Source organism: Xyrauchen texanus, chromosome 49 (genome assembly GCF_025860055.1).
Source record: "Xyrauchen texanus isolate HMW12.3.18 chromosome 49, RBS_HiC_50CHRs, whole genome shotgun sequence".
NCBI lineage: Eukaryota > Metazoa > Chordata > Actinopteri > Cypriniformes > Catostomidae > Xyrauchen > Xyrauchen texanus.
This window is the reverse complement of record NC_068324.1, coordinates 1,306,106-1,331,843: the sequence shown is the minus strand read 5'-3', so window position 1 is coordinate 1,331,843 and position 25,738 is coordinate 1,306,106. Positions and strand designations below refer to the sequence as shown.

The window sequence follows — 25,738 nt, the reverse complement described above, 5'->3', positions numbered from 1 at the left end:
AAATTATGCAAAAAGTATACAAATATGATTGTGTGTATTTAGCAAACATAAATAGGAAATTAGCCCTAGCAAGACAAAGGACAAAGCATTACAAATGTAATTTACATCAGCGTCATTTCCGGCACTAATTCTATTAAACACGGCACAGAATTTGAGATGTTCTGGAATTTTCATTAATTTCAGAAACACCCATAAATATATATATATATATGTATGTGTATATATATATATAAAATAGAGATGGATGTGTTATGTACATTTATATGCAGTAAATGATGGTATTTATATTTACAGAAGTACATTGTCATCATATTCAAAACCCCTCATGTGCACGACTGAACGACGTTACAGGACTGTCATTTTGTCAAGTGAACTTCTACAGATATACCCTGCTGAGCGTGCACAGAGCTGTGAACACTATATACACTCAGTCTCTAGTTATGATGATTCAGTGTTAGTGCTGTCTCCGTCCACAAGCTCTCATGGCACAGCAACCTCCATTTGACAAATGCAGGAAATAAGCCAGTGGAAGGTCTGAAAGCGCCTCCAGAGAGTGTCACTGGAATGAGCAATAACAGCCAAACCAGCATATGAAGGCTGCAGAGTTGTTAGAGATGTCTGATTGGATACCTGGAGGCTTTCTGAGCTCTGTAGAAAATTGTGTAATAAATGGTTTCTAGGCTTTTAGTCCATCTGTACTGTTATACTGTGAATAAAGCTAGTGTGGTGTTTATGAAGTTGCTTGGCGAGGTACAATCTTACACTGATTATTTTTAACGCGACAATCTGCAGCGTCATGTAACCACCTTAAAATGAGTTATTTTGCCCATTATCCTCATTTTGCTTCGCATGTAAAAATTGTAAATAGGCATTTACAGTGTGTGCAGGGATACACCAGTATATCGGTCACCGATATTTATCAAATTTTATTTTTCTTCCCTTTTTCTCCCCAATTTGGAATCCTCAATGCGCTCCAAGTCCTCGTGGTGGCGGAGGATGAATCTCAGTTGCCTCCTCGTCTGAGACCGTCAATCCGCGCATCTTATCACGTGACTTGTTGAGCACATTACCGCGGAGACGTAGCGCGTGTGGAGGCTTCACGCTATTCTCCGCAGCATCCACGCACAACTCACCACACGCCCCACCGAGAGCGAGAACCACATTATAGCGACAACGAGGATCTGATGATCTGATGACAATGTAAGGCGACTAAGTGGCAAAATATCGGTATCGGCAAATACCGATATTACCAATAACAAAATGCTACAAAAGATGAAACTGCTCTATTCGAGTGAACCCGGCCATGCACACCAACATCCATGCTAGACTCACTGAACAATGCCTACCAAATCTCAATATCTCAGCATGAGACCTTGAGGTGTAAATGTAGCTTTTGTTTATGGAGTTAGCAATCACCAATAAATCACTTTTAAATTAAATTGACTTGTGCATTTGGATAGTTTTTCTGCATCGCTGGTGCATGAATTATTCCTGCAGATTTGTTAAGTGATTCTCCTCCAAAATGTTTCATTCTGCATAACCAAAGTCATGTTCATTTGAACCTAAAGAAGAACAGCCTTTCTGCTGCTAAATTTGACTACCAAATGCTGACCTTTGGGACTGCAGTATTTATGAAGAACGGTGCGGTTCAAAGAGTGGCCTCCTCCTGAGCTGTCAGCATGAGGAGCGAGGGAGGAGAGGGACGTGCTCGTGACCCGCCAACCCAAACCCTCCTCCATCACCTGTGACAGCTCATCACCACCGAGCCAATTTGGACAAGACAATAGTAGATTGGGAGAACACTGAAAACTCTTTCTTGATCAGTTTTAAGGTGCATTTTGAGTGATCCATATGAAAAGGGACCGCACTTAAGATGGGTTGAAGCCTTTGGTTGCAGTTGGTGCTGGTGGCACAATCAGGGGGCCTGGGTAGCTCTGTGGTAAATATGCTGGCTACCACCTCTGGAGTCGCTAGTTCGAATCCCAGGGCGTGCTGAGTGACTCAAGCCAGGTCTCCTAAGCAACCAATTTGGCCCGGTTGCTAGGGAGGGTAGAGTCACATGGGGTAACCTCCTCGTGGTTGCTATAATGTGGCTCGTTCTCGGTGGGGCACGTGGAGAGTTGTGCATGGATGCCGCGGTGGATGGCGTGAAGCCACATTAAAATCATGTTAACATGTGTGACTACTATTGAGTATGTGGGTATTTTATTGTTTAAGGACTGGCCCCATTCACATTCATGGTGACTGCCTCACTGCAACCACGTTTTTTTGTGTGCTTTTTTTAAATAATTGAGGGGCAAGTTGAAATGGTGGTAATCAACATTATGCCACAAACTGGCATTTTATAGGACAGCGTGTAGTTAAAGATACACACGAGTTTTGTTGCAACAGATGGAGTTCCTCCAGTGCAAAAACATACACAACACAGCTTCCCGTTTAATGATGATACAAGTAATGACTTCCTGTTTACAGGCGATAATCACTAATGAAGAAAGCTCTGAGAAAGTAATTTCAAGTCCATTCGACGCTAGCATGCCTCGACTAGCTTTGAATTGGCAGATTGCAAAAGTCAGAAGAGAAATGCTAGCGAGAGTGTGCTTCATCTGGACATTGTTGTCCAATATCGACAGCCTGCCGTGTGTTGACAGGAACTGAGGAAGCTAGCTGGATCCCTGCCGTGAAATGCTAGGGCCGCTAGCCGAGGCGGAGAAAGACTTTGATGGAAGATCTGAGGAAAAGGGAGAGATGATGGAGACGAAAGGGGAAGTATGGAACAAAACCAAAAGCAAAGCAAGGCTGAATTGAGACTTGACCACAAGCTGAGCGCGAAACAGACAGAGCAGATCTGGCATTCTGTAAGTGCTTGGCGCGGCTTGATCGGTCTGACTGACAGAAAGAAGAAAGGGACAAGAGAGACTACGAAAAGGGATAAATACTGCACACTCCAGGGCAAACATGACAGCCCAACAGGGCTCTTTGTGTGTTTTCCAACCGCCTTGTCTGAGACAACATCGACATGTCAAGTGTCTGTCTTCATTACATTCCTTCAGAAAAGGGGACAATAGCCTCGACACTAGACTTCTGCTCTGGGTTTGGCCGACTCCCATGATGTTGAGGTGGAAATGTGCCACTTAACTTTTAGACAGTTCATTGGACCTATTCACGACCGAATAAACAACCTCTAATTGTTTGAGAAGGTCTGGCGGCCTTCCAGACCAAAGTTTGTTTTCGCTTATGACAAAATTGGAAATCAATCTTCCGTTCAAGAGCTGCTTTCCTCTTGTTTTATTTTTGGAAAAGACAACAGGTTTGTGGTTAAGGCTCATTGCAAAATCAGAACATCATGCTTTCAATAAGTTACACAGCAAAGATGAATGTTGCCAACACCCCAATATAAGAGTGACTGTTCTGGAACTCTCTCAAAGACGTCATTAGCACACTGGAAATCAAAATTTTTCCAATGATTCAAAGGTGTTACCTGTGTGCAGAAGTTTGCTGGCCAGGGACATCTTTGGCTCAGCAAAGAATCTGGCAGTTTCACCAAAGCCCCCACAGGCATTTTGTTTTTCCAAGAAAGGAACTTCAGGAGCCATTAACAACAGGAACACTTGAGGCTTGACATTTCAGCGTGTCAGCAGGTGGCAAGAGACAAGACTCCAGAATCAAGACCCGTGGGGTCAGCATGTATTGGTGTAGAATGGCGCGCATTACAACGCTGCACTTACAACATGTCACTTTCACTAGGCTTCTAACTTCATCTTATTTCCTCTCTTTGCTTAAGCAATTCTCTTCATTTTCCTAAGCCTGCTTTCACACTATGTCTGAACCAGATTTCAATTACTTTACCTCCCCCTGGATATGAGGCAATTATGGTGGTTAACTCAACGGTTAATTGACCAGAAGTTCGGGGGTTCAAGCCCCATCACCACCAAGATGCCACTGTTGGGCAACTGAGATTCGTCCTCCACCACCCGGATTGAGGCGAGTCATTACACCACCACAAGGACTTACAGCATATTGGGAATTGGGCGTTACAAATTGGGAGTAAAAGGGAAGAAAATCCAAAGAAAAAAAATTGGTCTGTGGTTCAAGCCCCAGCACCGCCAAGATGCCACTGTTGTGCCCTTGAGCCGGGCCCATGAGCCAGGCTCTTGACCCTATCTAGGGGTGCCGTATCATGGCTGACCCAGCTCAGCTAAGCTGGAGTATTTTAAGTATTTTACTACAGTAAAAAAATCTAACCTTCCTTAAAACCAGTTCAAATGACTTGAGAAGCAAAACTGCACGAGAATTACTTTCACTCCCAGAGGAACTTTTCTAACCCGACTGGAAAATAGTTTCTCTTGTTTTAAACGTATGACTCATTAAAGTTTTAGATTAATTACTTAAAACAAGAAAAACGATTTGCGAGGGGAGTGAGAAAATAAACTTAAGATATTATCTCTGAGGAAGTTCGGTGACGTTCTTGTGCATGTACATGCATTAACTTTGTAACTTTTTTCAATTGGACGGTTATGTCCTTTTTTCAGCCGCATTAAACCGGCAACACTTAAACTCTTTGTTTTAGTGCAGTGGTTGATTGACAGATGTATAGGCAGCACTATACCCTGGCCCTGAAGCAGTAATGATACCGACTCCATCACATTACAACCACTGTGTTTGTAATGTGAACTGTGAATTCTGTGTTTGATTTACGCCAGATGTAACGGGACCCCTGTCTTCCAAACAGTTCCACTTTCGACTCATCAGTCCACATAACATTCTCCCAAAAGCTTTGAAGGATCATCAAGGTGTGCTTTGTCAAAATTCTGACAAGCCTAAATGTTCTTCTGGGTTAGCAGTGTTTTTTGGCCTCACCACTCTTCCACTGTACTATTCAACCTTTCAGGATACCTTTGCTCTTGCTAATAAACATCTCCTGGCAACCCTTCATTGTCCTCGGGCAAGCCCTCTGGGAAGTGCAGAAAGTGTATAGCTGGGGGGATGGGAGCATTCTCACAACTCTGCTGAGCGCAAGTTAATCAGCTGTGCTAAATCACTAGTGTGGATGTTACAAAAGAAGGACCCTCCACGTCCCCTCCCTTCCCCACTCTCAGGAGACCCGCTCACCTCAGTCATGTGACCCAGATAATCAGTCGAGGCAGCCACCCGAGCAAACAAGTCAAAGGATCATAACCTCATAAAAAAAATCAGGTCTCTGACAACCGATTCAATACTCTGTGCTTTTATGTATGGTTGGAGTAACCCACGGAATGTTCCTCTTGTTGTCTTGTGCAAAAACCAGCGTAGATCTGTGGACAGATTTGCATTTGTGTTTATATAAATGTTAGCGAGAGTACCTTTATTTCAGATTGAGAATTTATTTGCCTATACAGGCATCTTGTCTAATTTAACTATTTCTCCTCATCTCTGCCTGCTTCCATAATCCATCCCATTCTCACCAGTGTCCTAAAAACGGGGCTAATCCCAATTTAATTGGACACAATAACTTCTGAAACACCCCTTAACCCTTATTCCTGCGCTTGTGAGTGACTTGTTAGTTTGCCTTTGTCTCACCCCTTCAAATAGATGCCCTTTTCCACTTTCTCTCTTTGACCTTCAGCCAGTGAAAAAGGGACGATGGAAAAAGACGAGTTAAAAGAGAATGGGAAAGTAGACGCGGGGTCATTGTATGGGGCCCTGCAGCCTTGAACCCCACCAGCGGGACAGAGGGCCAGATTACAGTGGTCATGCTTGCCCATTAATGAAACTCTTCAGAGGAAAAATTAGACTGGTGACCCAGGCGGTGAGGACCCCTGGGCTTTTCCCCTCCTCCGTTGGGCTTGTCAGTCCTTTGTTGTCAATAGGATACTCTTTGATGGGGCTATTGGGGAAAGGTTGGGGGAAACTAACGGGGCCCATAGTAATGGTGGTGACCCCTTTATTGTTTGAAGGCAAGGGGCGCTGGGTGGTAACTGGATATAAGATGACAAATGCACTGCTCTTTGGACGAAAGCAGGGCTTTGGGAGCAGACTTCCACTCCTCGAGTCACCAGCAGGGTTTACTTCTAGACTAACAGTTTTGGCGATTCTAATTTGAAACCATAGCTTGCCAAGCTACAAGCTTCTCGCAACTTAAAGTAGCTATGTAAATGTAAATTATACAAAATTACTTTGTTACTAAATATTACTGGGGCTTAAGTGAATCTGTGTTTCATTTGTTTATATGAAACGTCCCAACAAACTGATTCACTAAAATGAATTGGACTTCAAGGCACTTTTTAAGTTAATTGGTAAATCGTTTATTTAATCCGGTAAACCATCCAAGCAAAATGATCCACTGAAATTGATCTTTTTGGCTTTTTACAGAGTTGACATTGTAGTTTGGTCACGCTTCCAAATATGTAGTTTAAGTTTGTCGCATTGCTACTTTTGGTTTGTTAATCCTCAACATTGTAGACTAAATAAATAGGCTATGGTTTAGTTTCTTGCATGTGCAGACGACACACGCAACACGCATACTGTGCTGATGAAATTTGTGTCATGTGGACTCTGCACGAAATGTAGAAGCATGCAGAAAACCGAAGTATATTTGGGCTTAACCCATAAAGGGCTAGAGGCTACCCTCAGTTGGGCTGAATTTGCAGAAGCTGCCAAAACATGGCTAGGGATTAGAGAACATGTTTGTTTTTCTCTTCAAGAAACTTGCTTTTTTTATTATTCCATTTTACTCTGGGATTCCTCTGGTGTGGCATAAAGCTGTTTTATGTACATCAACATCCACAGTCTTTTTTTATCTTTGTTCACAAGCTATTTCTTCCCCTCAATAGTTCTGCGTAAAAGCAAGCACGTCAAGCGCCTGCGGTTATGTGTGCAATTTAACAAAAGGTACCTGCCCTTCAAACAAAAGATAAAAAAACAAACAAGCAAAAAACATGACTACCTTTAATCATTCAGGGCTCTTTAGTGTCAGTTTCCTGACTCGCGAAGGCAGCGAGCTCTTCTCTTAGCTCTGAGAATGAGTCTGAAGTCTTAGTTTGGACTTGTCTGGCACACCAATTTGCTTCTCTTGGCAGCACGGCAGCCCAGAGGTATGCAAAACAGCCATTGAAAGCCTCGCACAGCAAGTGGGCTGAAAACAGCCAGAGCTAGCACAATAAACCGCTCTCAGAATAGGGCTTTGCTAAGCAAGTTCACCAGATTACGAATTGCACGGTGAGAGTTTGGGCAAGCTCTTGCAAAATCAACAAACAATGCCATGCCGTTTTAACATGTCGATGGCTGCAGTCAATTTGTTAGATTTGAATTAGCTCAAACCCTCTAATGCAGCACAGCATGTATTAGTGCAGCTTGTCTTGATAAAGGAATGAGTTTTCAATATTAAGACGGTTTATTGCAAAACATCTTGTTTGTCGATCTGTGGATAACCATGTGCAGAATTGCAGAACTGTCATAGAGGGGAGGCAAATGTGTAACGTTGAAAGAATTCACCAGATAAGTGGAACCAACTGCCTGAGGCTCCCTTCCCCAGAGAGAGGGAGAGAGTTGAAGCTTGGTTAATGATTGGGTGGCTTTCAGGAGTGAATAAGTGGCTGCTTCATGAGCAGATGGGAACAAGGTTGAATTTTTTTTTACATCTCATTGTTCCAACCCCTGTTCTCAGCACCTCGTTTGCCTTAATCTCAACAATTAGCAGCATTGTCTTAATCTCTCTGGGACCAAAACTGTGAGAACGCTAACATGACCGTCAGGTCATTTTCGGTGACCTATTACAGATTACCAAGACCTGGGGTATGGAGGGCTAAAAAGTACTCTTCACTTTTGTGCATGCTGGTATGTGTTGCGTACAGTGCATGCAACGCAATTTCTTCATCGGCACAGTATGTGCGTTCTGTTGATGTGCAGGCTCTATGCCAGGGGTCGGCAGCCTATGGCACATGTGCCAACATTGGCACACGGAGGGATAATCACTGGCACGCCCGCAATGGCGAGAGAGGAGTAGTCCATTTTATTTATATGAAATTCCTATCTATATCTCATGATCGGTACAGCTATTAACCTCCATGTCAACAAGGTTACCGACCCCTGTTCTGGACTCTCAGACATTCCGCGTCTTTGCACGGCATCAGAACATGCACCTGCTATTGACTGTGCTAAAGAGTATCCCAGAGTGGTTGTAGTGCACATGCATTGAATGCATCAAGTGCGAGACGGAACGTGCACACTAAGTATACCCCAGCCTTTAGATTTTTTAAGTATGTGTTTGACAGACATCAAGAGTCTGCTGTTCTGAGCAGGTCAAAGCTTCCATTTACAGAACTAACGATCTACTGTGGAAATGTGAGCCATGCGGGAGAATTTGTGGAGCCACACCTGCAGTTATACAGCAAAGAGAGCAAGACATTGTGTGAACGGGTGGCTTTGCTCTCTCTTAGCTTATAAAAACTGAAGTAGTCTGCTGTGGGTTACAGTAAGGTCTCCAGTGGGAGGGTACAAATGTCGCTTCAAAGCTGACGTCCAGGGTTCGGGTTTCGCTAAGAGTCTTGGCTGACACGTTGAGGTCACTGGCAGGGTAGGCAAGTTACACACACACATCCTTTGTACGTCCTAGTGTTTTCCCTTTTGGCTAGCGGGCACACCTGTGTCATAATACTCTGTATTATTTCAGGAAAATCGGTACACACCTGTTTCCCAGCCCATACTGTAATTGATTGTTTGAGTAGTGTGTTTTAATGAGGCTGGTTTCCAATAATGGCTTCCTTTTATGAGGTTCTGGAAATAAGCCTATGTGTGCATACCATTTAAAATAACATTATATGTTTTGGTGGACACGTTGGTTAACTTTGCGTTTCACCTTGCCCTGTCAGTGTTCCTGCGTCTAATTTAGTGGTACTGGTTGCCATACCAACTAGACCTGATGTCATGCTAATTGTTAGCTGATGTAGTGGTATTTATTTCCATCTAGTACAAAACGCCAGCTATCGACATTTCCCATTTGTAGACATGATTAGAATATTCTTAATTTCCCCACTTGTGTCACTGAGATGGAACGAGCGTAGTTGCAGTGGCTGCACGCCGTTGCCAGTTGTCAAGGAAACGCTGTGTGAAAGGCAGAACAAAACACGGTGGGTTTTATCTCCCTTTGCAGTCGACTGCGGTGTGAAATTTTTATTGCCTGGCACCTCTAGATAAGCTGTTTTAGAAGCAGGCAATTGATGCCCCATTGCAAATAGCACCTTGCAGCTTGAAATCAAACAGATATCTCTTGTGCTTTGTCAATCACAATGAGAGAAAGCAAGGGCTTCCCCTAAAAAGCACCGTTGATTTATGTTGTTGAGAGTTCGGGAAGGTCAGTTGCATGATTGTCATGCATGGGGTGGAATAGTTTGGTGTATGCCATATGAAAGGGAGGACATTTCCTGTGACTCTGTTCTGAAAACAATGATCGCTGCTGCCACCTGGTGTCAACCGAAGAGGCTGGGTAAGTGCAGGATCATTTCTTGGCACTATGATATCTCCATGTCTAGGGGGTTTTGTTGTGCCAATGACAGATAGATGGTACACAAACTGCAGGAAGCTTAAACTGACGTTGACAGATCTGGGCACTGTGTACCCGGATGACTCCTTTATATACTTTAGCTGATTCCAGTCCCAAAACGAGTTCCTGATTTTTGCAGCAATGTCAGATGGAGGACACGAGTTTCCCCCAACCCCCTTCTTTCCTTCTTTATCCTTTACTTTCCCCTGCATACTGATAGCGTTTTGTGCACCCCACTGTTCCTGTAGTTTTATTCTAGAGGTGTTCAGTGCTAATGGAGAAATGGGCACCAAGTCCACATTTGGACATCTGCGCTGTGGATTGTAAAATCGGATCTTAAGTGCTTTTTGGCACAGGTACACTGGACTCATTTATCTTTCTTGCCTTGCCATAAAACTCTGAACCAACTGCTAATTCTTAAATGTCAAACACATTTAAGAATACATTAAAAATGCCATTCACACAAAACTATTACTTGAATACATCTCTACTGTGGTGAACATGTTTTCAATTACCGTAATTTCCAGACTATAAGCCGCAACTTTTTTCCCACGCTTTGAACCTCGCGGCTTATACAATGACGCGGCTAATATATGGATTTTTCCCGCTTTCAAATTTTATATATATAAAAAAAAAAAAAACATTCTGTGACGTGCTCAGTTTTTTTGGCGGCGTGAAGCTTTCATTAGACCAATGAAATTGCCGAACGGGTTAAGGTCAAAACAACTTTTTTTTGTTTACTGTTTAGATTAAATCGAGCGCGCTCAAACTTCCCATCATTCTGATTACGGTAGTAATTTTGTCACCCTCACCATGGCACAGACATGGAGAAACGCATATGATGCTGCTTTGCTAAGTTGAAGGCGATTGATCTGGCTGTTGCACGGGAGCTTGGTCTTAATGAGTCGATGATAAGACGTTGGAAACAGCAGCGTGAGGAATTGACTCAGTGCAAAAAAACAATTAAATCTGAGGCTATTCAACTCCGACACCGAAGGAGATGACTTCAGTGGTTTCAGTGCACAGGACGAGGAAGATAGTGACCAATGACTTTCTTGGTAGGCTACTGTTTACCGCAAATGTTTTATTACAAGCCGTGTGTGGCAGCGGGGGGGCGTGGTCAAGCGCCCGTCCGGGGAGAGAAAAGCTGTAAGGGCGCTTACACCTGAGCTAAATTATGTCTAACACCGGTGTCTAATTTCAAGTGCCCTGCTTCACGTGTCCTTCTTGGGAAAACTGTCACACGGGCACCAGTGTGACAGTTTTCAGCAGGGCACTCGACGTTCCAGGTAAGGCTTTTAATGGCCACAGCAATGTTTACAATCAATTTTATAAAGTTTCTCAATTCTTCTATGCGCCAACACTAGACTGACGTGTGTCACTCTCTCAGCTCTGTGGCTGCTGCCTTTTATGCCACTCTCCCCATGCTTACTGAAATTAGACACCGGTGTTAGACATAATTTAGCGCAGGTGTAAGCGCCTTACCGCTTTTCTCTCCGGACGGCGCTTGACCACGCTCCGCTGCCACACCGTGTTTCGTTAAAGCCTGAGTAAAGTTCATTTGTTTCAATGTACCGGTAGGCACCTGCGGCTTATAGACAGGTGCGGCTTATTTATGTTTATGATAAAAATCAGTGGGTGCGGCTTATATTCAGGTGCGCTCAATAGTCCGGAAATTACGGTACATAAACATGGAAAATGTCTCTGGTAGTAATTAAAAGCTGAATTTCTCTGAAAAATAATATAATATAAAAATACATATATGCAGTAAAACAACTTTTATCCACCAAATCGAAGTCAGGTGTTGCAGCCAACATGCAGGACACCATAAAACACCAAAGTCATCTTTACACCCTCATTTACACGTGTTATTGACAAATAAAATCTGATATTTTGTTTGTCAAGTGGAGTAACCCAGAGAAAACGTCTTAATATTTGGAAATAAAATTCATTTATATTAATGTAAATATTTTTCACCTTAAAAAATATGTTTGAAAACTTTAGAATGATTAAGTTGCGTTCACTCGATTGTATTCAAGGGCATGGAAAGTATTTGACCTTCTTGATGGTTCCACCCCTTGACATTAAATGTAACACATGTTTTTTAAAAAATGTAACATGGACACAAGTATTACGGTTCATGTTTCAAAACTTGATACATGTGTTTTAAAAGACTTCTAATTGTTATCCTTTTATGTTAATGACCCATGCCATAAATACTGCTTCAGTTGCTGACATCTTATTTCCTGTCTTTGTTTTCTGTCCTGCAGGTATGCTGGTTGTAAATGTTACTTGGAGGAACAAAACCTATGTGGGCACACTGTTAGACTGCACTCGACATGACTGGGCGCCCCCACGGTAAGACAACGTTCCCTTTATTTTCTCTTCCCATTTGCAATTCCCAATGCTATAAAACCAGTGCCTTTTGGAATGTGACAGATTAGCCAAACAAATGGATTAAAATGAAAATGCAAAGGAGTGTGAAGGAGCTCATTTTTTAAAAATAGAAGTAAGAGAAAACAGATCTGATTGAATTTATACTGGCGGCTACACTCCTGCCAAACCCCTCATCTCCTCTGGGCTTTTGTGTGCTGCCATTGCAATAATGAAGGAAACATTGGATGGTAATGTCTCAAAACGCTCGCTCCTGCTGACACCCACCTTCTGAAATGCAACATCGTGGAGGAATTGATTTTCCCCTCCTTTTCTTCTCCTCCTCTTTCATTGATCCAAAGCAGCAGTTGTCTTTTATGGACCAGAATCTCAGCCACGATTCTGCCATGTCCTTGTGCCACGATCTCCCTGCCTGACCCCAAAAATTGGGCTATTATGGCGTAAGGCCATGGTATGTGTTAAGGTGAAAAAGAGAGATATTTATAACCTTTTAAATGCCTTTTACAGAACGGCACTGCAAAACTTAGCTGTGTTTTTACAGGCTATATCCTGCACAAGGTCAGATACCAGCTCTGCATGGTACAAGTTATTTTCTGTACATAACGTTATGTACTTTTAAGAGACTTGATCTCAGGAGGCAGCTTGTGATTTCTAATCGGACTGCTCCAGAAAAGGCTTTATTTCCACAGTTCACTTTATCTACTGACTGCAAGAGGCTGCATGCAAACATTACTATCACAGCATTAGCCCCTTGGGAGGGCGCCAATAAAGATGATGCAGTGGATTCATGTGGTAGCATTTCTTCCGAATGTTCTGAGCATTCCAGTAAGAGTCACATAATGTAAAGACCTTGGAACAGGTTCAAGTAATAAAGGTGAATGCAAATGTAATGCCAATTTCTTTTTTACTTTTAACCATTGCAAAAGCCTCTATCAGACTGTTTATCCCTGTTAAACAGATTAGTGATGGGCAAAAGTACTTGAGTACTCAGAAGTAACACTGATCAATCATTAAAACAATTACGTGACTTTTTTACTCGAGTAGTTTTAATGCACATCCTTATCTTATAGAAATATATCACAAGCTTTTAGTGTTATTTAGTGTCACTTTTAAGTCCTGTCATTCTGCTGGTCCTTAGAAATCTCAACTCTTTAAGTTATGTGGGTCGAGGGGCCCAGAGACAGCTTCCGGAACAACTTTGTTTTACTACGGTTTTATGCCTGTGCTTTGAACACCCTGGGTGCTCCTGCCTCTGTGTTAGGGCTGGGCGGTATTTCGATATATTTTCAAACGAGATATAGGATGAGACAATACTGTTTATATGATATAGTTTAATGTTGCGTTACATAACCGTTTCTTCCGTAAAACCTTGCCGTGTTTGCATGTCTCCTGTCTCACACTCTCCACACTACCCCGCCTCCACTTTCCCTCTGTGTCTGTGCACCCCACTCGCTCACAAGTTCTGCTGCAACATGTGAGACACGGCATAGAAGTGTCAGCACCCCTGCTGTAAATGATGGTGATGGATGCTTTCCTTTATTTGATTCCTTTATTTGACATGTAATATAAAATAACATCCCTTAGTACCCTGTGCAGTTTACATTTCTGTCCCAGAGAGTCTAGTTGATTGCATGGGTATAATACTATTAGGCTGGCCATTGCATGGGTATAATACTATTAGGCTGGCCATTGCATGGGTATAATACTATTAAGTTGGCCATTGCATGGGTATAATACTATTAGGCTGGCCATTGCATGGGTATAATACTATTAAGTTGGCCATTGCATGGGTATAATACTATTAAGTTGGCCATTGCATGGGTATAATACTATTAGGCTGGCCATTGCATGGGTATAATACTATTAGGCTGGCCATTGCATGGGTATAATACTATTAGGTTGGCCATTGCATGGGTATAATACTATTAGGCTGGCCATTGCATGGGTATAATACTATTAGGTTGGCCATTGCATGGGTATAGTACTATTAGGCTGGCCATTGCATGGGTATAATACTATTAAGTTGGCCATTGCATGGGTTTAATACTATTAGGTTGGCCATTGCATGGGTATAATACTATTAGGTTGGCCATTGCATGGGTATAATACTATTAGGTTGGCCATTGCATGGGTATAATACTATTAGGTTGGCCAATGCATGGGTATAGTACTATTAGGCTGGCCATTGCATGGGTATAATACTATTAAGTTGGCCATTGCATGGGTTTAATACTATTAGGTTGGCCATTGCATGGGTTTAATACTATTAGGTTGGCCAATGCATGGGTATAGTACTATTAGGTTGGCCAATGCATGGGTTTAATACTATTAGGTTGGCCATTGCATGGGTTTAATACTATTAGGTTGGCCATTGCATGGGTTTAATACTATTAGGTTGGCCATTGCATGGGTTTAATACTATTAGGTTGGCCATTGCATGGGTTTAATACTATTAGGTTGGCCATTGCATGGGTTTAATACATTAGGTTGGCCAATGCATGGGTTTAATACATTAGGTTGGCCAATGCATGGGTTTAATACTATTAGGTTGGCCATTGCATGGGTTTAATACTATTAGGTTGGCCAATGCATGGGTTTAATACTATTAGGTTGGCCATTGCATGGGTTTAATACTATTAGGTTGGCCATTGCATGGGTTTAATACTATTAGGTTGGCCAATGCATGGGTTTAATACTATTAGGTTGGCCATTGCATGGGTTTAATACTATTAGGTTGGCCATTGCATGGGTTTAATACTATTAGGTTGGCCATTGCATGGGTTTAATACTATTAGGTATGTCATAATTTTAGAAAACATACAACAGAAACTCATTACTTGAGTATGTAACCAATACATGTCCTTTTTTCTCTCTGGACGAGTAACTGTTTTACTCGGACAATTGAATGACCAATTTTCTCGTCTGAAGGTCAAGCACATCACAATGCTCAATGTCGAGCCCTGCATGTCATCTGTAGAGAACACCATAAACAGGTTGCATCCAAAAGTGAAAGCACTACAAATCTCTTCCAGCATTTACAACAGCGCCATTAACTGCAGTATGTGTTAAACTTCGTGCTGCTGCAAACCCGGCCGCGAAGCCTTCGCAGCCCTGAAAGTCTTCTGCCCCAAAACAAAGCGTGTTGCAAACTTAATTTACCATCTCACATGTGGCTTTGACTTAAACTGAGCATTTAGTCCACTTCAAAGAAAATGCAGAGATATTGTGCATCACCATTCAGCCTAAAAATACCAAGATGTGATTTTTGGTCCATATCGCCCAGCCCTACTCTAAGCCTGTGCTTTATCTGTTGGATGTTATCACACTACATCTAATCAGCAACCAGGTCATCCTGTGCCACTGTGTGTCATTCATCAGAACAAGCGTTGCTGTCGAGATCATGGTTAATGGGAGGATAAAAATGCATAGCAAGTGGCTGGCTCTCCTGGGCCCACTGGTGAGGCACTTATGGCATCCAATTGGGGATGCATGTTTCAGGAGAAGCAATCTCTCATCCAAGAGAATTTGGTATGCAGATAATTTAGAGTTTTGGGGGAAATGGAAGTCAAGTCATTTTTATTTGTATAGCGCTTTCACAACACACTGTTTCAAAGAAGCTTTACAGAAGATCAACCAATCAATTAACCGAAACTAAGGAAGTGTTAAGGTCAGTATTTAAACATCGATTTTGTATGAACTGTAAGATTAACGACTAATGTCTTTTGAAGTCCATCCTGGATTAACTGCAGAAGTTCACATAGATGCATTGTCCTTTGTTACTTGGCTGAAGAGGCTTTTGTTGGTAACTAATTGATAGTCTATATATTCCATTATAAGAGTGTAGTCCATCATTAGACCAAGGTGATGCAGGCAGAGATCAGTGAGGTGCATCGCAGTTCAGGCATTTATTGAGTCATGCTGATTGATGATTCAGAATGTAATCCCTATTTGCTGTTTTCTCCAGGTTTTGTGAATCACCCACAAGTGACTTGGAGATGAGGAACAGTCGTGGGCGGGGTAAGAGAATGAGGCCCAATAGCAACACGCCAGTCAATGAGAACAGCAACTCTTCTGATAATAAAGGCAGCAACAACAGCAAGACTCGAGCTGCGTCCAACAGTAAGGGGCGACGGGGTAGTCAGAATTCCTCTGAACGTCGCACCCCACCAAACAGTAATACTGAGGATGTAAAGGCTAGCCCATCATCTGCTAACAAACGCAAGAACAAACCTGCCTCAGACATGGAGCCCAATTCCAGTTCAGAGGACACAAAGGGTAGCAAACGTATGCGGACCAGTTTGATCAGTGGAATACCTCACCCTATTCTTCCCCTCTCCAACATCAAAGCAGACCCCTTTCCCCCTTCTTTGGACCGCAACTGCCCCTCACCAGTGCTCATTGACTGTCCACATCCCAACTGCAACAAGAAGTACAAGCACATCAATGGCTTGAAGTATCACCAGGCTCGCGCTCACAATGATGATGACATTAAGCTAGACATAGATGGCGATAGTGAATATGGTGAGGACTCCACTTTGCACCCAGAGCCAGGCAGTTGCAATGGTGCATCCATTTCCCAGAAGGGCTGTGCGTCTCCTGCAAGGTCGATCACCCCCAAAGGCAGAGGATTTGATGCGCAGAGCTCATCACCCTCATCAGGCAGGTTCAGCTCTAAGCAGCCTGGCAAGAAGAAACTAGAGGCTGAGCTTGATTCTGGTGTGCCAATGGATGGCTGTGAAGATGGCCCATGTCTTACAGATGAGACGAGCAATGATGGCATTGATGATAAAAAAGGCTTGGATAAAGCCAAGAAGTCTGGCAGTGGTACTAAGGCAGACAAGCTTGCTCAGAAGGGAACTAAGTCAGCAAGGCCCCTTGTACCCTCATTACCACCACAACAGTCGTATGGCTTACCAACAGCTGGCTTTCCTGCCCCCAATTCTGGCTCCTCCTCTAGTATGGGCTCTGTTGTACAGTCCATTAGCAAAAGCCCCCAACTAAAAACTATTCAACCCAAACCAGTAGTAATCGGAGATCCTTCAGTGAACCCAGCCTTGAGTGGCTCTAAGGACAAGAAGAAGAAAGAAAAGAAAAAGAAAGAGGGTGGTAAGGAAGGAGACAGTCCAAAAGCCCCTGGAAAAGGAGGGAAACCCGAAGAAGGTAAGAGCCCATATTCTGAGAGCTCAGACCAAGGCATTAAGAGTGAGGGGCTGTTAAATGGTTCCACAGACCCTCATCAGAGTCGGCTAGCCAGCATGAAAGCAGAAGCAGACAAAATCTACAGCTTTTCGGACAATTCTCCCAGTCCATCCATTGGTGTTGCCAGTCGGATAGAAAGTGGTGGAATAGCACAACCTCTCACTCCACTTCATGTGGTAGCCCAAAATGGGGCAGACAACTCTTCTGTGAAGACCAACAGCCCAGCATACTCTGACATCTCTGATGCTGGGGAGGATGGTGAGGGCAAAGTGGAGGGTGTGAAGGTCAAGTCTGAGGATCAGGCTGTTCGTGAAAGTGCCAAGAAATCCCTGTTCCCACCCCAACCACCAAATAAAGACTCCTCTTATTTCCCAGGTTATGAAGCCTACTACTCGCCCAATTATGGCAACCCAAACCCCAGTCCAGGAGTCTCAAACCCTGCCACATCGTTGCAAGATGGTGCAGTAAAAGTGAAGAAAGAGGAAGAACCAGGGATCGACAAGAGCAAATTGGAACAACATGAAGATCGAAAGCCAGACATAGGTTCATCCTCTCAGCAGCAACAGCAGCCTTCAGTCATTCAGCAGCGTTCTAGCATGTTCATGCAGCCCCTTTATTACAATCAGTATGCCTATGTATCTCCCTATGGCTATTCCCCAGATCAGGCCTACCATAACCACCTGATGAGCACAAACCCTGCTTACAGGCAACAGTGTGAGGACCGGCAGCGACAAGCAGCTGAACAGCATCGCGTCGCTGAGAAGAAGTCAGAGGCTGCTCAGAAGGACAGGGAAGCCGCTATGAAGTCTGAAGAATGGAAGCAGAAAGCTTCAGTTCCCCCTACCTTATCTAAGGCTCCAAGCATCTCAGACTTAGGCAAGCCCTCCCCACAAGGCAAGCCCAAAGATCCTACAGATCCAGGCAAGTCTGTCATTATCCCTAAAGGAGAAGATGGCAAGGGGCAGACCCAGCAGGTTGAGGGTTTAAAAATGAAGCTAAGTGAAGCGGGACATCATGGAAAGGATGAGCAGAAACTAAGCCTAGAGTCTGGAAGGTCGGCTATGGAGCAGGCCATGTACATGTATAGACAGGTATGGAAATTAAGATGCTTCAGGCATTGCTTGAAGTTTCTTTCCTTTTGCAAATTTAGTTGTAGAGGCTCATATTTTTTATTACAATTTAAAAATGTATTGTGAAACTACATTTTCCCTTCACTCTATGCAATTTGGTTTTAGAACTCAATATTCAGCGGAAACTGCAAATTGTTTTTCATAGAAAATATTAAACATCTGATGGATAAAGGTGGTGTGGTTGGAGCTGTGTTTCTCGATCTAAAAAAGGCCTTCGATACTGTAAACCATAAAATATTATTAAGCAAATTAAATAAATTCAATTTTTCGTCAGATGCAGTAAAATGGATAAAATCATATCTATCGAATCGCCCACAGTCAGTCAGGATTAGTGACTGCCATTCACCGCCCCTTGTTACATCTACGGGGGTTCCTCAGGGTTCTATTTTGGGACCACTGTTATTTTCGCTTTATATAAACGACCTACCGTCATGTTGTCCAGACGTCTGTATTCAAATGTATGCTGACGATACAGTTATTTATACCCATGGTAAAAACAGGAAACAAGTTGCTGAAAAGCTTACACAGTCAATGGTTCAAGTTTCTGAATGGTTAAATCAATCTTGTTTAAAACTTAATGTAAATAAAACAGTTTCAATGTACTTTTCGAAATCAAACACTACAAACAATCAGCATGATATTTATGTGTCAGGGGAAAAAATAAAAGTTGTGTCAGAATTTAAATATCTAGGCATCATAATAGACTCTAAAACTAACCTTTAAATCACAGATAAAACTGGTTTGTAATCGAGTTAAATTTAATATCGCAAATTTCCGTTTTATAAGATCACACTTATCAACTGAGGCCGCCAAAATGTTTATGTATAGTATGGTTTTGCCCCACATCACTTATTGCCTTACAACATGGTCACAAGCAAAGAAAATAACGTTAAAACCATTAGAGTCACTTTACAAGCAAACAATCAAAATTTTAGATAAAAAATCATTTAGATCTCACCATTGTGCCATATTACAAAAGCATAAACTTTTAAGTTGGGAAAATGCTATCAAGTATTCTAACTTATGTCTGTTATATAAAATAATTTATGGTCTGTCTTCTCCCCCACTCAGTAAATTTATAAACATCAGAAACTCCTCACAGCGAGTAACACGAGGGTCGGCCCGAGGAGACTGTGTTGTTCCTTTGTGGAAAACTGCATTCAGCCAGCATGCTTTTTCAGTCTCAGCAGCACAGAATTGGAACTCTGTTTCTCAGAATATTAGAGAACTCACTACATACACTTTGTTTAAAAAGCACCTAAAAAACTGGTTCATATTACACCAGTCATGTCAACACTAATAAGTATATAGGCTATAATTTCCCTCTACCCGATCGTGCTGTCATCTGTGTCCCTGTTGGGTAACTGTGTTCAACATTATTATATTTAATTTTAACCTAATGTTGAAAATATAGTGAATTTGTACACTGTATTAATTTAAAGGATTTAACGAGTTATATTGTTTTATTGTTTTTATATTTTGTATTTTCCTTGTAATGTTTTAAAGCTGTTTTTCTTTTTAAGGTAGACAATATTAAGATCTGTCCAGGGACAACGGATGAAAAATAGCCTTTTGGCTAATTCTGGTGCATTTGCAGTAATGCTAATTAATGTACACTGTCCCTGTCAAATAAGTTAATAAATAAAAAAAAATAAAAAAATAAAATGTAGACTCACATAAGTGACATTTTTATTATATAGATATAAAATCACTCACCATGTAGTTTTTGTCATAATGAACATTTCAAATTCCACTCTCCTTTCCAGGAGCCAGACTCTCGACTGTGGCCCTATGTTTACCCCAGCAAGTACCCCGATGCTCAGAAACAGATAGAGGATGAGAGGTGGAAGGAGGAGAGAGAACGTGATCGTGAGCGAGAACGGGACAGAGATCGGGACAGAGACCGCGAAAGAGACCGGAAGAGCAAAGATGAAAGGTCACGTCCTCCTAGAGACACTCCCTCTAAAGAGGAAAGCAGGGAAGGGGCAGAGCCACGAACCTCATCGGCCTCAGAGGAGCATAGAGTCAGCAAAGACCCACGAGCACATATGCAGTTTTCCTCACCTCTGCCGCAGCACCAGTCATATATGTCCTACATGCATGGATACCCCTATAGCCAGGGCTATGACCCCAGCCATCCGGGATACAGGGTGATGATGCAGAATTACCCTCGTAAGTACATTGTATGGGTAATAATGCCAAAGTATACTTTAGTCTTGCTTGTAGTGTGTGTGACACACATTTTCTCATCAGCATAGTACGTGCATACTGACAGCGTGCACCCCTGTTTTGATAGATACGTGGGCGGTCCGTGTTTGATGTGCTTAAAGCATGTGAGCAGCGTGGATCGAGTAGTCGCCCCGCTCAAATATTGGCTCATGTGTATTCGCTCATTTAGTTGCCTGTTGAATAGGTTGTTTATCATTTATGTCACTCAGTAAGACTAAATAGCCTGTGTTTGATATGAGATTCATTGTGCTTCCTCTATATGTGTAGCCTTCGATAGATGTTCAGCTTGCACAGTATTTAGTCAACCCTCTTTAACAAAGTGTGATGATACAAAACATTTGTATAAAACTATTAGTGAGACGTAGTTTCCATCTGCTACAAGAAATAAAAAATACAAAAAAACATTTGAGACCCGCATTTCGTAACACATGGATCATGTAAATTACATTATGTGAACAGATTGTCTATATTTTTAATTTCTCCTGCTTCTCTCACATGCTCTGAAGCACATTTCCTGCATATGCGCCTGGAGTTGACAGTACTAAGAGAGCAACACAAAGCAGTAATAGTGCACATGCATCAAATGCATCAGTACTGGTTCGTGGTTAACAATGTATACTTTGGCTTGGAGCTTGACCATGCAAGTGTGGCACACAAAAAAGAAGACGACTTCCGAGTGCATGGTTTAAGCCCTTTTGAGGAATTGGACACAATTTTAATTTACTGATTGCCAAAACACTGATATATAAAATGGTCATAATCAACACCAATGTCATCTCTTCTCTTAGCGTCGTACCTGTCACCGGGATACTCTTTTTCCCCGTATGGCGGTAAGATGCCCCCTGGTGAGGAGGGCGAGAAAGCTCGTGCCAGTCCTACAGTGAGCGGCAAGTCTGCATCTGAGTCCAAAGCCTTGGACATCCTGCATCAGCATGCTAGCCAGTACAAGAGCAAATCGCCCACGGTGGGTGAAAGGACACCCCATGAAAGAGATCGAAGCGGGAGTGAGAGGGAGAGAGATAACGAACGTCCTAGATCTTCGCCCTCTCACCGAATCATGCCCTCTCACCATCACCTGGGCTACCAACTACTCCCAGGACAGTATGACTTGTCCTATGCTACAGGTGAGTTAAGCAATGGAATATCATTACTAATAGGGATGTTCTGTGATGTAATCTGGGAATTAGTCTTGCTTTTACATGTGTAGTTTGAGGGAAGATGCTAAGGGTGCCAAGTGCTAAGGGTGCAAAGTTTCACCTTGACACTGACTACTTGGCATGTAGTCTGTTTTGGATTCGCTGATACATAATGAAGGTGTTTCTCCATCTCACAGGTATCTCCTCTTCAGCCATTGTTGCCAGTCAACAAGCCTCTGCCCCCTCACTGTACCCCCCAGCACGGAGGTGAGAATGGTAAGTTTGTTCATCTTTTACTTAAAAACTCAAAAGCTATTCACATTTCATCTTAGGCATTGTGATGTGGTCTTGACTGATTCTCTGAGTTTTGTAATAAAGTTCCCGTGTCCTGTTGTGTAGTGCTGCAGTCTTTGCTGTCCTCTAGTGGTCAAAAGCTCATCATGTATATTGCAAAGTAGACAGAATACTTGCAATGCTGTCCATCATTTAAAAATGTTCTCCAAAATAAATCATATTTTCAGAAACCTTCAAATAAGATTTTCTAATCAGATTTATTCTCATTGTCCCTCTAGAGAGAAGTGACTGGCCGTTTTTCTGCAGACATGTGACTGGTTCACATGAGGACATGGTGTGGAGCTTGTTACGACATCAGTTCAATGATGTTCCCGATTTATTTTTGGTTTCCCGGATTTCCCGGCATCTTTGACCACCATCGTCGGAGAAGGAAAGTGGATGCCCAGCCTCGTAATCGTCCAACTCCACCCCACCTCCGCCAGCCTCTGGAAGCGCACGTCCAGGTGCCCACCTCTCTGTGCTGCTGACTACATACTCAGGAGAGAGGAGACATGGCCTGTCTGCAGCGAACCTCATGATTTGCAAGCTCTCTGAAACAAGCTCTCTGAAAAATCTTGAATGAACCCGGAAACAAAGACATTCTGGAAGTCACTACATTGTTGTGCTAAAGCATGGGCCTTTATGGAAAGCATGAAGTGCTACTGTTCTGGACTGCTGCTCTAGAGCCCTGAGGATTACAATGGTGTTTGTTTGTTTGTTTGTTTTATTGAGAGAAGGATGCCAGCATATTAGCTGTCGCTTTTCAGCTTTCTACATATACATAATCCCTCGCTCTGTCTGTGGACTATGCAAGTGGATAAGGCTTGATTTCTTCACTCCGATCATTCAGGGCAGTAAACTCGGTTAGGTTTACCATTGTGATGCCATTCTTGATCTCTGGTAGTCTGAATCATCTGGTTTTTTTTGTTTTTTTAAAGGCATTTGTTTTAAAAACGCACTTCCGCTGTCTTCAATGTTAATGTTTCTTATGTTATGTCCTTTTGTTGCTTTTAATATTCAGCTGTGGATAATGAACAAGTCGCCTAGAGTCATTGGACATTTTGCTGTGCGAGTCAAAAGCAGCAGATTTCCCTTTTCTCTCCAGGACAAGGAAATGGTTTGTTATTGGTTGGTTCTGCAATGGCGTGCATTTCAGTTCCGTTCGGACTTCTCTGACCGTTGGATTGTCCGGGCTGTGGAGGGAAGAGGAGACATCGGCCGCTCTCGTTGATGAAGTGTTCCCATTGGCGACAACTTTGAATGCCAAACTGGACTCAAAGAATTGGAGGTGTTTCCGGCTAGTATTGCAGCATTAACGTTGTTATCAGTGGCGTACATGTGTGGAGACAGGGCTAGCTGCTCTTCCCAAGCCCAGACAGTCGATTGGGGCTAATATGTGTGTTTGCCAATGGAGTTACCAGACTGTACTGAACTGTGTTTGTCTGGTCACAAACTGAACTCTTCGCTCACGGATACATTGATATGCTGCTTGCTAATCTCATGCTAGACTGCATGAGTGAAGTCCGATGGCAGAGCTTCAATGCTTGGTGATCTGATAACCCCAAGAGAGGCGTAGAGCCAGCATCCACTGTCTGGACTTCAAACTTGGGTCGGTCCGAACTGATCCACGGACTCGCCAGACAAGGAAGACTGTGGCTGGAAATGTACGCTCTGCCTGCTGCTGTTGGAAATCCAGGATTTAAGAGGCTTTCGAATGTTCCCTCACTTTCTTCAGTTGGTCTGCATGGTGTAATTCAGCACTTGGTAAAAGCATTAACCCAAACAGAGAGCAAAGCGACATGTGCAGGCGTCCTTCCTCTTCTCCCTCACTATGTGCTTTTTGTATATATTGTACAAAAGGAATATTTTAAAAAAGGTTGTTGGATGCTATCTGATTTTCTTACTATCTCTTTCTTTTGGTCTTTAAGCCTTTTTTTTTTCTACCATTGTTGACATATTTTCAACATGTAGCTGGTATAACAGCTTTATATTAGAAGTGTTTTTTTCTACTTTTTCTACCCCTCCTCTTCAACAGCAAGTCAGTCCCACACCGCTCGAAACTTTTTAGAAGCACATCTTACTGCAGTTTACTTCTGTTTCTGTTTGTAATGCAGTCAAGGGATTTGTAGTCTGATTTCCGAATATAAAGACAAAATTGGGGAGGAATTTACAATGAGAGTCCGGTGCTATCTGGTGCTGGTTTTTCCAGTTCATCATCTCGCAGTTATTGTCTGAATATGAAACTCTCAGGAGAGCATATTTGATATCTGAGCCTTTGAAATCATTTTGGCATGTTCATCGTTCTCGGCTCTATTCAGGAAAACTTGATTATGGAAACCCACAGGGAAGAATGCATTTTCCAAAATGCTAAATAATTTATAGTGAGGAGGCAGCTTTTCCTCCCATGTTAAACAACCATTTGTTTTCCGCCTTTTTGTGCGATGACTAAGTGTAGTCTGTAGTGAACAGTACCAATTCATTGCCCTTATTTAACCTACCAATCGGCAAAGGAACACAGGAAATCGGCAAGTATTTAATATCTGTCGGGTGTGTTCTTTTCTCCTTTAAGAATGCTAATTTCAAGCCTCCCTTTGTGTGTTTTGAGCTAAAACTCATGTAAATGAGGCCTCATGCATACAAAACTCTAGTTTTATTTTGTTGCAGAAGAGGCCCAGGCCAGAACCATTTAAGGTTTGGTTTTTTTTTTGCATCCTTTTAAAGTGGCGATGGAAAACGTAACATGTTATATGCTTATTTAGGACCTGCTTTCGCTACCTAAACTCAAAATGCAAACAATAACGATTCTAACAGATTGTACTGCAGCACTGGTCTCGGCGACAAAAGGCAACCTCTCGCCACGCAGTACACGCTAATAAGAGTGTCTACGTTTTTATATATATATATATAGTAATAACCTCACTTTTAATTGTTCTGTCTTTGCTTGTTTAGCCAGTAAACCTGTGCTGTCTGGTGACTTGATTCATAATTGTTGAGGGAAAAAAGCGCTTGATTGTTTTAATTTATTTTTTGAGGGTTATTTTTTTGTTGTTGTTTTTTAGTACGTTTTCACCTCGTAGAAAGATGAAGCAACCGGTTTTGTTTTAACCGTTCACACCTTTGTTCATATTTGTCTCAGACGGTGTTAATATAGCCTGCCCTGGGCGATCCTCATGGGAAGAGATGAGGGATTTTGCTTTTTATTTTCTGTTTTCCAATCTAATTAGGCCCCTCCCTTAATCAGTCCCACTACTCATGCCCCGCCCACCCCATATCAGCAGAGTGCAGCGGCTCGGTGTCTGTCATCGGTACGTGAAAGAATGATGTTTACACCAGTTAATTTCTGTTTGGATGCATTTTCTGTAAACCATCTCTCGCTCTTTCCTTACCCACTTCACTGTCTCGCTGCCTCTGTCCCGCTCTCTCTTCCTAGGGATCTCTTATGTAAAGTGTAAATTGCTACATTTTTTTATACAATACTGTAACTTGCCTTTGTACATTTAGGCAGAAAATAAATCTTTTTATGAGACAATCACTCCTGTTAATCTGTGTCTTATCTGTCTGAAAGAGTTGCATGTGTATAGTGAATTTTACCCTGGTGGCCAAAGGTTTGTAATAATGTACAGATTTTGCTGTTTCGGAAGGAAATTGGTACTTTAATTCACCAAACTGGCATTCAACTGATCACAATGTATAGTCAGGACATTACTGATGTAAAACAGCTCCATCACTATTTGAAAAAAGTCATTTTTGATCAAATCTAGACAGCAGCATCACTCCAACACCTCATCCTTGAGTAATCA

The 25,738-nt window shown here is 42.4% G+C and overlaps 1 protein-coding gene across 2 annotated transcripts in view; it reads left to right on the top strand.

The window, feature by feature from the left end:
• The window catches only part of LOC127640123 (zinc finger protein 609-like), a 110,901-nt gene extending 85,438 nt beyond the window's left edge, over window positions 1-25,463 (top strand). For both annotated transcript variants that reach the window (XM_052122527.1, XM_052122528.1), the window contains 6 exons: window positions 11,788-11,875; window positions 15,876-18,201; window positions 20,007-20,412; window positions 21,258-21,593; window positions 21,803-21,881; window positions 22,178-25,463. In XM_052122527.1, the coding sequence (XP_051978487.1) occupies window positions 11,788-11,875; window positions 15,876-18,201; window positions 20,007-20,412; window positions 21,258-21,593; window positions 21,803-21,876 (3,230 nt within the window). In that variant the 3' untranslated portion in view covers window positions 21,877-21,881; window positions 22,178-25,463. The remainder of the gene's footprint in view (window positions 1-11,787; window positions 11,876-15,875; window positions 18,202-20,006; window positions 20,413-21,257; window positions 21,594-21,802; window positions 21,882-22,177) is intronic.
• The last annotated feature ends 275 nt before the right edge of the window (window positions 25,464-25,738 follow it).